General features: G+C 39.6%; 1 protein-coding gene and 1 long non-coding RNA gene across 22 annotated transcripts in view; one reads left to right on the top strand and one right to left on the bottom strand.

The window, feature by feature from the left end:
- RBFOX2 (RNA binding fox-1 homolog 2) overlaps positions 1 to 14701 on the bottom strand; it is a 279715-nt gene that overhangs the window by 12057 nt on the left and 252957 nt on the right. For 8 of the 21 annotated variants that reach the window (XM_045872616.3, XM_045872615.3, XM_045872608.3 and 5 more), the window contains 5 exons: positions 13375 to 13435; positions 9523 to 9576; positions 9311 to 9403; positions 8070 to 8214; positions 1338 to 1380 (listed from right to left, as the gene is read on the bottom strand). In XM_045872616.3, the coding sequence (XP_045728572.1) occupies positions 1338 to 1380; positions 8070 to 8214; positions 9311 to 9403; positions 9523 to 9576; positions 13375 to 13435 (396 nt within the window). Of the gene's footprint in view, positions 1 to 1337; positions 1381 to 4299; positions 4340 to 8069; positions 8215 to 9310; positions 9404 to 9522; positions 9577 to 13374; positions 13436 to 14701 lie in introns of all 21 variants that reach the window. The other 13 variants (XR_010411348.1, XM_064590642.1, XM_064590643.1 and 10 more) reach the window with 5 other exon arrangements.
- On the top strand, positions 1047 to 14339 carry LOC135364390 (uncharacterized). Its single transcript, XR_010411349.1, has 3 exons — positions 1047 to 1266; positions 10082 to 10252; positions 14128 to 14339. It is a non-coding gene; the product is annotated as an uncharacterized LOC135364390 (long non-coding RNA).

Below are 14701 nucleotides of genomic sequence, written 5' to 3'. Positions count from 1 at the left end.
TACATTATATGACACTGAGAAGAGTGTGTATTTCAAGACCAGCAGACAAAATGAGAGCTTGTTCCCTGAACATCGTGTACAGATTTATAGAACGAGGGGAGTAGGGGTGGGTGGGTGGAGAGAAAGGCAGGTGTGGTGCTTAAAATCACTATAGGGAGCAGGATCTAGCCCAAGGAGCTTGGGTTGAATGTTGTGCCTCTGGGCATCACTTTATTTGTCCCTGCCCGGTTCTAACCCCCTCCCTTCTCTCGCCTCCTTCCCACTCCAGCCCAGAGCCATCGCCCTAGATGGACCCTGCAGGAACGGCTCGTAGGAGACCGTTCTTCTGTGGCAATATGGCACCCCTGATTAAATGTGAGTAAATACAGATGTGAACACAAACGCTTGTAATAATGAGAATATTGTTACTATTCTTGACAGTGACCTATCTACTTTGAAAAGTAGATATGAAAAGGTCTTAAAGATAAGTATTTACATATTATTTTATTATTATTTAAAATTGGGGCGAGGGGAAGAAACTGTCATGATCAACTTATCTTCCACTTACGACTTCAATGGTAGATGAGAGATGATCTTTAATGAATCAAACCTCTCAAACACTCCACTATTTCACTTCTCCCCAAATTAGTTCATTTCCCAAATCTCGCTGGGTAGGCACAAAAAGAAACTAGCTGAACTGTGTGACAGGCTGTCTGCTGTCCTTCCCCTGAGCATCCAGCTATCAGCAAACTGAACAGTGCATTATTATCCAAATGAACTCACTGACCTTATTTTAAGGAGAAAGGCAAAGAGGGCAAAGGGAATACATGTTTCAAGTTTTAGAGTCCCAGTGGATCTAGATTTTTAGGCAACTTCAAACTTAGGTAACAGCACGGTCCAATCACTACTATGGTCTTACTGGGGGGCCCAATCAGGGATTCAGGAGTCCTGTCCGCAGAGACTCGACTTCCTCCCTTTCCTCATTTCTTTCACGGTGGAGAGAAGATGTCTCCACCTGCTAAGATCTCCAAGTATAAAAGCCCAGTTTGAACGCCATAGAGAAATGTGATTGACAAACTAAGAGAGGCGGCCGTGATGGGACAGCGCACAGCACACGCCTGGCGTGGACAGCGGCAATGGGACGCGAGCACTTAATTTTGGAGGAGGTGCCATCACGCATAGAACTGGACTGCACGCTGCTGAGGTAGCAGGGCTTAGATCACACGCTCACAAGTCTCGGTTGTCCAAAAAAGCCTCTGTTCCCATCTCTAACGTGGAGCTGGAATGGTTAGTATAATTCAATTTTTTCACTGCAATCCACAATCTGATTGATTGGCAGGTCACACTGGCACTCCTACCTGAGGTATTTTAGCGCTAATGATTGGTTCCTGTAAGACTATTCTATAACAGAACACAGGAAGAGCAGTTCAAAAAACACAGCTGTGGAAGGAAAACAATCATACAAAAAGCCCGCTAAGGGGCCCACCAGCCTTTTCTTTCCTTTGGATGCAAGCATGCTTTTCACAGGGTAAGAATTAGGAGCAGTTTGTTATCCCTTTAAAAAGTGAATTAGGGTGAACCATGCCTTTTCTACTGGTCAAGAAAAAGAGGGGTGGGGAGGGCACACGATCTATCTGCTACACTCAAGGCTTCTCACTGTGGTCTCTTTACACACTGCGGGCACAACGGCTAGATCAGTTCCCCAGAGAGGCAAGAGCCACAAAAGAAACAGAAAAGAAGCAAATGGCTAGCAGGGATTACGGACTAACAACAGAACAGGGAGAGATAAAAAAAAAAAAAAATCTCTACAAGTAACAGCCTACATTAGTACAACTTAAGATAAAACAGGCAGCTTAAACTATTTTTCCTCGTGATGTTTCTTCAAGCTCTGGTTTGGTGTACTTCGTGTAGTGGACAGACCCTCCACTCGTCCTTACTGCTCGTCTGTATTTCTGAGGAAACAAGGACTCTGTGTATATGGATAGATTTCCACAGGCGGGAAAATGTACAGAGAGAAGGAAACAAACTCAAGGAAACAAAGAGGGGCGCTGTGCGTGTGTATATGTGTGTGTTTAAAAGAAGCATCCCCGGCTCCCTCACATCTGGAAGTGGGAATATTAAGTTCTCCAAGCTGTAGTTACATGAGCCTTCACTCAACGGCTACCCCTCATTATGTAGTCTTGTTTTTCCTTAGCGGGGTCAGATATTATTGCAAGCACTGGTGACCAACTTTTCCCTCCTTTAAGATAGGAACTAAGAAATGATAACATTATGATTAATTCTTTTTGTTAAGAAAGCACCACTGATCAAACAAGTATTTCAGCAAGGTCTCTAAATTATTTCTATTTAGCTTCATAAGGTGATCCAGTTAGATTAAAAAAATTTTTTTTCAAGAGTATTTTCTAAGTACAGAAAAATCATCTCTCTCTTAATAAAATCGTATATTGTGAACTACAGAAATAAGAGAACTGTAAGCAAATATTTGGTTGGTTCACTTAAACAAGGTGGAAGTAGGCAAATCTTAGTAAGGTAAGCCATACTTAAAAAAAAAATCCCCAAATAAAGAAGATATTAGAGAGAGAGAGAGGAAAAAAAACACCTTTAAGAAATAATTCCAGTGGAAAGGCATGCTCTAATAAATCAAATTTCAGGAAAACAATTTACATAACATAAAGATGAGTTTCATGAGAATACGGATACTAATGTGTATGGGAGAATGTACATGCTAAGATCATATGCAAATACGTATATTTAGAAAAGTGTCATTTGGTATAAAAGCAGAAATATTCCCCCAACCCTCAAGTTTCACTGTGAGCACAGGAAAAAAAGGTATCTTTCATTTACCTCTTGAAAACCATCTGAGGAAAGATGTGGATTTTAATTAAAGCACTGCGAGAGGTAATGAAATATGGATTGAGTTTTGTGCTTGGCTATGTAAATAATTGATGTAATCTGGGTAAGTCACAATCTCTCTAAGAAATGTATATAATGAAGTGAGAGGGTTGGACCAATTCATGGCTAAGATTTCTTTCAGCATTTGTTAAACTAAGGCAAACTTTGGAAGTCTACTCTAATAGGACAGGTGTGTCCAGGTACCTACAGTATCCCAGAAGACTGCTTTATCCTATCTTTACCTCCTGCAACACACAGAACCTCTAAGTACATTCTGAAAGTACATTACAGTAAGTTTTCTGACTGCCAGAGAATCTCTGGCAGAAATCTGTGGAAACAGTTCACTGCAAAGGTATACCCTTATTGATTTGTGGAGGTAAGGGTGGAGAAAGCATTTCTGGACAAGTCTAACCTTTGCCCAAGGAATAATTTCATGCTGACAAGTTTTTCTTAAGAAATTTCTTAATGATTTGGGTGGTTAGACTAAGCTTGCATTCAGAAACAGATCATCTGGAGAGGTCTTAATAAAAGATTTCAAAGCTCAAAAACTTTTGGATTCTTTGTCAGTTAGATCACTTTGTCCACATTTTAAATAATATGTGACAAACCAATCACGATATAACAAGACAGTTTCAATAATGGATAATAATAATGATGTTAACATGGCTGGGAGAATCAACAGATCCTATATGAAAGTCAAACGTTTGTAAGAAGAGTCTAGGTTGCTAATTATGCCACTTATTTCCCTCTAGATGGCTCTTAAGAAAAGAGACCCACCAGTTGTGGACCTTTTTGATAAAGCAAGGCCGGAAGCACTGAGTGTCTGGTTTCTTCTCTTTATCCCCACTCTTCACTGGCATCAGCTCCTTCCTCCCCTTTCACAGGGTAATGCTCTCTCAAAAGTATATAAAATAGGAAAACACATAGTTCAGAAAGCTTATTGCCATCTTAAATCAAAGCTCCAATGATCTAAAGAGGGATATGAAATGAGAAGAAAAGCAGAAAAGAGAGAGAGTTGGTTTAAGCTAATGTTAACTATCCTGTTATTTATGTATGCACATGACACGACAGTAATAAAAGACTTTAAACCTGCTGATCATCTCGCCAATAAATCACTGATACACAGAACATCTGTGGGTAGAGGGAAGGGAAAAGAATATGTCCAGTAGACTGACTCTAGCAATGATCAGGAAACCCAAAGGCTTAGTTTTTGCACCCAGGGGCAAGCGCAGTGGCAGAGAAGCATGCTTGCATTCTTAAATATATAAATATATATATATATATCCACAAGGAAAAAGAAAATAAAAATTAAACAAATTATATGTAAAACAAAACAAAACAAAAAACCAAACCAAACCAAAGAAACAGAAAAAAAAAGGCTGGCTTGTCAGGGAATGGGGTCGAGAAGGCCCCGGTGTGTGTACTTACATAGAGGTCAGCACCGTAAAATCCGTCCTGGTAAACCACACTGCAGAAAATCCACACAAAAACAAAAACAAAAAAACAAAAGAACAGAAACACATTCCGGTTATTGAGGACGGCAGCATGCACATGCGCTCTACACAGGCAGGTGATGTATGAATACATAACGGGGGCTGGGGGCCGCAGCGCGTGAGAGGACCGTGCAGGTGCGCACGCACGTTATACAGCTCCAGGGCATGCGAGGAGGAGGAGGAGCGCCAAACTGGAAGGGACACCTGGATACATGGGTCATTACAGGAAGATTACAACAATAAAAAGCATTCCCAGAGGGCCTAATAGAACTATCGGAAATCTGCTGGATGAGAAACATCAAGTTTTCATTCTTGGGGTTTTTTTTTGGTTTTGTTTTGTTTTTTTTTTTTAAAAAGCTTGCCCTAGGAGGAAATTTTTCTTTAAAGAGTCTGAAAATGACTGCGTGTGTATGGGGTGGGGGGAGAGGCACGCAAAGAGGGATCTAACGTGAAAAATAAATGAACCCAAAGAATTCCATCAGGGCGGGACCTGTATGTAGAGTATGTTTCAAAATTATGTTTAGTATTTTGTTTTCAGTTTCCTAGAAGTATGTACAATTTTTTTTCCTGATATCCATACATCACCTGCTTTTTTACCCTGCACATTAGACATGCGATAAGATTTGGCTGATCACACAAGCATGCAAAGTATTATTATTCAGCATTTTAAGAACCAATGCAACACCTCAGAAAAACAAGTCAATCAATTCTGACCAAAGTAAACAGAGAAATGTAATTAAAAAAAAAAAAAAAAACACAACCAAAAATACCCACAATGCATTGCTTTCACAAGCAGAGATAATGAGCTAAAGGTTAAGGTGATTGGTCCAAGGTCCAAGAATTGAAAGGTGCAGTGGGGATCCCAGATAGTAACAATATAATCCAGAGCGGGAAGGAGGAACTGGAAGATTTTAAGGGTTCTTTTTTGACCATAAGCATATTCATGGAACTCTGAAAAATAGAATTGATAACTGACGTTCTGGGCATGACCAAGGATCATCCTGTTTCATTTAAAAGGATAAAACTGAGAAAGTAGCTGATTAGGAATAGAAGGGTTTATTTTCCTGTTTAGAAAAATGAATTTGTATCAAACAAAATACAAGGATTTTTTTTTTTTTAATCCTGGGCAACATTAAACTATTATAATCATAGACTTCAAACCTTTTGAGCTAGTTCTGTGCATATAGACTTCCCCCAAAACATTACTTTGGGACCAAAAGACATGAAACAGCAGTAGAGATACAAGATAAGACTTTTTTCTTCACATTTGTTAAATCAAGATTTGGATATTTTAAATGAGAAGATCTGCTTATGGTTTATTCAACTAAGCAAGCTGGAAATTTTACCACTATCTTCTCTGTTGTAATAAATAAACTAGTGAGGTCTTTAAATCCTATTTTTTTACTTGAATATGAAATAATTTATTTTTTGCAGGTAGCTGGAAAGTTTCTGAATTCTATTTACAATGGTATTTTGTTGGGTTTACAGGATAGTATGGTCACACTTTGCAATGTCCCCAATACGCTGTGCCTTTGTATTACACAACAGGCAGACTGAATTCATCTGTGATGCTCATTTAGCTACTACGTTCTATCCATTTTCATAGTTTCCAACTGTAGTTAGAGACTGATATTAGAAAGTAATCTGCCTCTCAACTAAGACACTTGTTCATAAGGAGAAGGCTGACCGAATGGAAAGCACTGAAGCCAAGTGGTGATTAATTAACCTTCAACTATTTCAGTAGGGGACACAGGCAAAGATGACAAACATCTCTTCTACAGAGAAGAGTGGTGGCATTAAAAACACGAATTAAGTTTACCCTAAGTTGCATCACTCACTGGGAATATTCACCTAAATTCTATAAGAATTCTAATATTCCCTGTATCAAATGCCACAAGGAAGCTAGAACATAATGATTAATGATGAAATTAGTTTACTAAGCTGAAAAGCAATTTTAGGCCATTCCCCATATAATACTGGACTTATTCCTTGCCATCTTCCTTGTAAACCGGTGGTTAATAAAAAAGAAAACATGGGAAATCAGTGTTCAATGTAATGCACAGAGATTGGTATGATTAGACATAAAGATAAAATATCTTTGAGGGAACACAATCCTGACACAGACTTGGCAGAGAATGGATTCTCAAGTTTGGCCAATATATTGAAATGAGCTACATAGAATAGGAACGAATCCAACCGCTTTTATAAAGTAACTCAGGAAGATTACAAAATAAAAAAGTCCCATGTTTCTGGTAAGTGGTATCGCTTTGCCAGCATGACGGTAAACTCTCTTGGATTGAAATGGAAGGTGCTTCATGAACAATTTTCCTGGTGTGCAGAACTTCCAAAAGGTTTGTTTTTATATTTTACTTATTTCTTGATGAAATAATACTGCATCTTTATTCACTTCTTTAAAGAGATGTCAGAGGTTGAAGGTCAAAGGTCAAGTTGAGAGCAGAAAGAATAAAATTAAAAGCAAGTAATGGCAGAAGATGGAGATGATGGAATGCATGGGATTTAAACATCTATAAACTGCAAACAAAAGTTTATTTCTAAAGCAGTTACCTTCCGGCAGCTTTTGGAGCCTGTCCAGTTCAACATGCATACTTGTCTAATAAAAATGCTTTAATTCTGTGCAACGGAGGACCCCTAATGGCATGTCCATTTGGTCTATGAATGAATGCTAAGTTAGTACACCTCAAAGCCAATTCTGCTGTCAGAAAAGGACCTACAGAGGAGGCTCTTTCCCTTTGGGTTTTAACTAAGTAACAGTGAACAGGCTCCTCTGCCAGTGCGTTTCTTCCTCCGAGAGAGTATGGGAAAAACCCTGTCATAGGCAGAGAAAAGATGCAGAACACAAATGTCGCCTCTTTGAAGAAAGAATGTCCTTAGTACAGCTAACTTATTGAAGTCCACTCTTCATAAAAAGATACATTTTAGGCTGACACTGAGAAACAACGAAAAACAAAACCTGCCACCTTCACTCCTTCTCCCCCGTTCAACAGCAAAGGATTGATTTGTTGCTATGGAATCATTCCACTGCGTGAGACACCCTCCATACAAAAATCAAAGGGTGAGGGATGCTCAGCTACATTAGTTGTTTTACCATCATTCAGAAGCCAACTGTAGTTTAATTCTTCCTACTTCTCCCTTTCTCCCTGGATTCAATTGGACTTGGTTCATCTTTGAATTAACCTCTTTTAATCCGTTTCCTACAAAGAAAGCAAATCCATTGTGGGTAGCTAGCTCTGCTGCTCACCACCCAGGCAGTGAAACCAAAAGGGAGGGCGATGTGGTAGCCTCAGCCCCAACACAGGGTGGTGATAAGGGGGTAAGCACAGCAGATGCGGTCTTGGACTACAGTCTTGAGCTCCTATTTTGGTTCTCTGCAGTAGTGTTAATCCATATTCGTGCGATGCTGAGTGAACTCCATGCCAACACACTGCCAGTCAACACAAGACCGTTCTGGCTGCTGTCTTAAGCCACTACCATGAGGGCTTAAGGTGGCCAAAATAAAGATTTATATAACGAATTGTTATTTTGTTACATTCTGATGATGGTCTATTTTGGTTCTTGCCATCTAATCCATTAATTTACAAATATTAATAGAATCTCTACGATGTGGCACAGCAACGTCCCAGAAGTTGTGAGAGGGCCATGGTATTCTTTTCCGTCCAGCTGCTTATTTTGGAATCTCGTGCTTACCCTGGATAGGCGGGAATGGCTGTTGGAGGTACCGCTCGGACCGCACCATATACCGTCCGCCCTCTGCCCCTCAGATGGGCTCCTCTGAAAGCGGCTGCCGTGGTGGCTGCAGTCGGGTAAGGGAAGCCAGGAACTAAAGGGAGACCCAAAATATGACAGGAATGTCAACTTGCATTCAATAGCAGGGGGTACAATCCCAACTTGCTTTGAACCAATTCCAGGAAAGGTGGAAAGATACGTACCCCACCTTTTCTGAGAAAGAAATGGAGAGACCCAATATGCAAAGCTAACGATGCATGCTCTGTTCGTCACCCATCTTGAGTGAGTTTACTCTGCTCCTTCTCAATTCTGGCATTTACAACGCAAGCTTGATGAGAAACAGGTCAAGAAGCTCTGAGAACTACTGCCGTAATAAAGAGATGAGACTTCTCATTTCTGCGGGCAGTTTACAGGGATTGATATAAACTCTTTAACTGGCCAATTATTAGTCTGGTTTTCCCATGTTATTATGCACATATAATAATTATTCTTCATAAGAATAGTCTTTTGTGTTTGTACATGGTGCCAATCTCCAAGGCACACAATAATCTTTAGACATTTCATTAGTCCACTTTATTCTTTTATCTAAAATGTTTTAATCCAGAAATGTAAGGGGAGAGGGAAATGACTTCTCCCCTGTAATCTTGTGGCCTTTAGGGAGGCAGGCAGTTTCTAAAGGTCTATTTTAAATGTGCTATCCTTTGGAAAGCACACAGAAACATTTATTTCATGTTCACTAAACTCTTTTTAATTATACCTTTTGCTGGAGCAAAATGGCTCAGGTCAGAATGACTTTAGAGGTATCAACAGAGCGGAGAATAATCATTAATACCGGAGGTACTTCTAAATGATAGTCTACTAGAGGGCCCAAAGCTGACTTGCAGAGAACATAATATATTCCACAAGTACCTATTTCTTTGGTTTTCTTTAATATCAAGTGCAGACTAAAATGTTCTACACATGTCCTCACCCCCCTCGACCTTTTCCAACTATTTATGCTTCGTGGCAATCTTAATATCTGGTCAGAAAGATTCTAACACAGTTAAGTTAAGCAGGACAGGGCACTGTGACAGCATTTAACTCTCGAGAAGGCCTCCTCTTCAGTTACATATTATACTTGAGGAAGGAAAAAAAAGACTAGCACACATCACTGTTTACTCACAACAGTCAAAATCCATGCCAGGCCAACATAGGCTACTTACTGATTAAAGGAATGTAAGTGTTAATACCCCCTCTTCCTGATAGGGGCACTGCTGCATCATTGCCTAGGGACACGTCTGCTTGAAAGCTGGATGCTGATTGCATTTAAAAAAAATTAAAAAATGCAAAAAGATTACAAAGAATAGTAAACTGAAAAACAACAGATGTGTTACAGTTAACGTGCTCACAAATGGAAAAATAAACGAAATACTACCTGCATATAACTCAGGGCCATATACAGCTCCAACTACGGGGCTTAATTTCCAACCTGAAATGGGAAGAGAGGACAGTGAACATTTAAGATTACATGAGGAACACGTGGTAAAGGGGTGATGGGGGCATGTGCAAGCTGGCTCCAGATATCCCTGGGCTTATCTCCACCCATCACCATCTTCTCTGTAAATGCCAGCTGGGAGGTTTGCGGAGGGGGGGGGGGGGCAGGCATTTCCACAGCTGAGCATCTTTAAGCAAGAGGAGCACAGTGAGGTGGGGATAATGAGAGGCTGGGTGGGGGCAAGTAGAGGTGCAAACTGGAGGGAGAGAAAAACTGGGAGGGAAGTAGGAAGACAGAAAAGGAATGAGAGGACAAAGAAATATCAGAAATATAAATAAATCCTGGGCTCTGGCATAGTCTCTCTCATAGAACTGCTCAGAATGTATTATTTATTTTTAGAAAAAGGAGAAAGGCAGAATATGTCATTCTACACCACACTGTGATGCATTTTCTTATACATTATCTTCACACTATTTGCTACTCTCGCTGCTTTATAAAGGTATCCTCTGAATTCAAGTTTGAGCTGATCTTCAACTCTGTGTTCAATCATACTATGCTGATGGAAATCTGGGTAAGCCAAAATCCCCTTTCTCTGGGATTTACCGTTGGAATTTGGTTGGTTGACCTCAGGCAGGTGAACAAGAAGAGACACGCAGTAATAAAATTCAAGGTACATCCCCAACTTCATGCATGTCTTGGGATTTTACTGGTAATATACATACTTAAGTTAATCAGTCGTTTTAGCTAAAGGATAACAGACTGCTGTTGAACATCAGCCTAAGCATTTATATATTTTAAGTATTCCCAGACATTAGGTTTGATGTCAACTTTATTTCTTCATTCCCCCTTTTTATATTTATAGGAATGTAGCAGGAGTTACAAAAGAAAAATGTACTACTGCCCACTGATAGTTAAGGAGAATTCCAGATGAAAACTTTAATCAATAGACATTTATAGAATTTTACACATAAGTTAGCAAACATGCTCCATTATTTTTCTGAAAGAATGGAGACAGTATTCAAGAGAAAAGTCATTTATTCTGAACCAATCCAATCCCCCATTCATTATTTTATGTGCTCACAGATGGTGAGCACATTATTTTACATGAAAGTTGAGCAAATATCTCAGTTCAAATCCTACTGGAGTTGTAAGAACACAATGTTCTGCAATGTCAGACAAATCAAGTGATTCTAACCAACGTAAACTAAACTGCTGGCTCAGAGTTCACCAGAAGGCACCTAGCACACTCTTCTCAGGAGCCTTAACCACAAGAAGCTATAGGTCTCTAAAGTTTGGCTCTGTTAGGCTTGAATATTAATTTAGAATAATATTCAAAAAATGACTTTTTTCCTTCCTGCCAATGGCATTATTACTTAAGCATTCCCTTAAGTAATAACACACATTTTAATAATGGTATATAATGGTATGCTGTCAATAATACTTGGAATAGGGGTGCTTGGGTGGTTCAGTTGTTAAGCATCTGCCTTCAGCTCAGGTCATGATCCCAGAGTCCTGGGATGGAGCCCCGTGTCGGGCTCCTTGCTCAGCAGGAAGCCTGCTTCTCCCTCTCCCACTCCCCCTGCTTGTGTTCCTGCTCTTGCTCTCTCTGTCAAATAAATAAGATCTTAAAAAAAAAAAAATTCTTGGAATATGTTTAGTTTTGTACAATTTACAATGTATTTTGACCCTTACAAAACCCAAAGGGAGAGTTAAAAGAAAGGTACCACAGCTGGGACAACAAGTAAATACTGTACTTCTCTGGGCTTAATTTCCTAAATAATAAGCTAAGAGGGCTGGGTTTTGATGACTTCCACAGGGCCTTCAGGTGCTAAAATTCTGTGACTGCCAATTAATAGAGACAAAAACAGAATCAGGTTAAAAAAATTGGCCCAGGGGCGCTTCGGTGGCTCAGTCGGGTAAGCGACTGCCTTCGGCTTGGGTCATGATCTCCGAGTCCTGAGTCCTGAGTCCTGGGATCGAGCCCTGCATCAGGCTCCCTGCTCGCCAGGAGGCCTACTTCTCCCTCTCCCTGGCCCCGTCTCTCTGTCAAACAAACAAATAAATAAAATCTTAAAAAAAAAAGTTGGCCCAATGACACAGAGCAAAATGAAGAACCAAATCTAGAAGTAGAATTTCTGTCTTCTAAATTCCAGTCAGTGACTCTTTCTACAACACCATTCTCCCTGGATCTAAAGGAAATTTGACATACTTTGCTTCTCCTTCCTATTTTGTTTACATTGGATTATTATCAAAATTGCAAACTTTTTTTTTTTTTTAAAGATTTTACTTATTTGTCAGAGAGACAGTGAGCACAAGCAGGGAGAGCAACAGGACGAGGGAGAAGCAGCCTCCCCACTGAGCAAGGAGCAGGATGTGGGACTGGATCCCAGGGCCCTGGGATCATGACCCAAGCCGAAGGCACACGCTCAACCGAGCCACTCAGGCATCCCAGAAACTTGTTTTTGTGATAGTAGTATAAAAAAACAAAACAAAACAAAACAAAAAAAATAAGAGGTAAAGGGGGGAGGTGGAGGTCACATGATATACCATTGATAAAATGGGTAGGGAAAATGTAAATTACGCTGATAAATGCAAATTATGCTGATTTATACCATCTGTTTGAAAAACTGGGCTAAATGTATCTACTGAAGACATCACGGAATATACTAAGATACTTATATTTGATTTAAGACATTACCAGCACATACTATCATACTCTAGCAGTAGATTCAAACTTTTAAAAAGCAGCAGAAAACATCCCATTCGATTCTAGATAAAATTTCATGCAGAATGCTAAAATATATGACAGAGAAGGAGTTGCTGCAGGCCTCAAGACCCAGCCCATGGGTTTCCGCTCCACCCCTCCCCAACAGGCCCTGTAGAGCCCAGCTGGCAAAACCACTGTTGCACTGCAGATTCAAAATAAATTCTTTTTTTAAAAAAAAGAATTTATTTATTTATTTGACAGAGAGATAGAGAGCACAAGTAGGCAGAGCGGCAGGCAGAGGGAGAGGGAGAAGCAGACTCCCCGCTGAGCAGGGAGCCCAAGGCGGGGCTCGATCCCAGGACCCTGGGACCATGACCTGAGCCGAAGGCAGCGGCTTAACCGACTGAGCCACCCAGGTGCCCCTGATTCAAAATAAATTCTATCATTTAGATAACATAAGTCTAGACTAAACTGACAAATGATGTAAAGGTTCTGCTTTTGTTAGGCAAAATATTCACAGGGTTTCTTTCTTAATGAGAAACATGTATGAAACCCACTCTAGAGCATGTAGTCCTGGGATGGAAGATGGGAAACACATGCACCCATGTGCACCATGGCTGTTATCTCTAGAGCATACCTTTAAAAGGAGAGCAGGGGTCAAGAATTATTCCACTCAAGCTCAGGTGCGGGTAGGGATCAGTAGTAAAAGTGAGCATTGGTGGGCACATATTACGGACAAGCCTATCATATCACAGAGAACAGCAGCAGCTAAAAATGAGGGTGCCTTAGTGGGACCCCACTGGGTTAACAGGTAACCTCAAAAGACGTGTTTACACTGTGTGTATGATGAACTTTACTGAGACCCTTATAGCTTAGTAACTGAAAAACTAAGCTTAATTCTAAGAAAAAAGTTAACTGTAAAAAAAACAAAACTGTAAAAATACTCTCCTAGTAAAATAGTTCAATGTAAATGAAACAAACTGCCATAGGACTGAAATCAAGAGATTCTTTGATGATTACCCAAAGTTCACATATTAATACAAGAATAAACGACATCCTTCTGAAGATGATTTGTCATCTCTTACCATTTGCATATGGTGTGACCATCTTCTTATTGGTCATTACACGTGCTGTAGCATTATTCACCTAAAAATATAAAGGAAAAAGAAGGGACAGGGAGAAAGTAGACCATATTAGGGAACATGAAGTTGCTCATCCAATAACACAGCACTCAGTTTAATAAAATGTAAATTTCAGAGAACATTGATTTTAAATAATATAGCAATATAAAATATTAATATATAGTATTTTAATTAAAGTGTTTATAAAATGAGGCTAACAAGAGTAAAATGCAGTTTCTTGGTCTCCAAATGGAAAACTTGGGCTAAAGGTATCAAAAGGAAAGATACATCTGCAAGTTTTTTGGAGATCTCTTAAACAGAGAAGTCTCTGCATTATGGAAAATATGGGAAAAAGTAAATTGGGTACAACTCTGCGCATGAACTTTGAAGTTCATTGATAAAACAGAGGCTTGCCATACGGGTCAGGGAATAGATTTACAGGAAGATAAGAAAATAAATCTATGGATTTCACCTGTTCTAATGTTCAGCATTTTTGATGATTGTGTAAGATTTTACTGTTTGAGGAGTTAAAAAAAAAAAATCTCAAAACTTAGAATCCCATGTTGACCATCTTTAGGACCGGGCTGAATTTTCTAGACTATGTGGTCTATCCATTTAAGAATAATGTTTTCAGAAGGCCTTTACATGAGGCACTTAACTGAAAAAAATAAAGCTTCGGTTTCTTTTGTTTTATGGTTCTCTCCACCCTCATTACAGAAGTGCAGAATTTAGAGCATTCTCAGTGCTAGGGTAAGTAGATGTTACAAAGATGGCGCTGATGACAAAAAGATGAATGGAGCCTCAAAGCCGGAAGACTGCAGCCCAGTGTGAGAACCAGCCTAAAGCTCTTGCAAGGAGGGTGCAGCATCACCATAGAACCTGGCTGTGTACCGTGTGGTCAAGTCAGAGAACACGCCAGCTTTTAAAAGAATTATAAAACACACCAAATATAAATGTCTTATTTTGCCTCTGGGGATTTACATTAAAGTTAAATTTGTATGGTTATAAATTTGTGTTATGGAAAGACCAATTTTAGGTGGAACTGGAACCAAAAAATGTCTTAATAGGTCTTTTAGGATTGGTAGAGGGGAAATCTTCCTTTGTGAGGAAAAGAAACTCCATTTACTCTAGTTCAACCCACCAAATAATAGAAACATTTCACATTTAAAAAGAAAGAATGGGATACAACAATGATGAGACTGAGAGCATGCAGTTAAAACACACACACACAAATAAAAGAAAGAAAAAACAATCAGTTTTGGAAAGAAGGGAGAGAGTGAAGAGCGAGGTT

The sequence above is a fragment of the Mirounga angustirostris genome, unplaced genomic scaffold, assembly GCF_029215605.1.
Source record: "Mirounga angustirostris isolate CCGP_5_RB_7025 unplaced genomic scaffold, mMirAng1.0.hap1 SCAF_5, whole genome shotgun sequence".
Taxonomy (NCBI): domain Eukaryota; kingdom Metazoa; phylum Chordata; class Mammalia; order Carnivora; family Phocidae; genus Mirounga; species Mirounga angustirostris.
The sequence above is the reverse complement of the archived record's forward strand: the minus strand, read 5'-3'. Positions and strand labels throughout refer to the sequence as shown.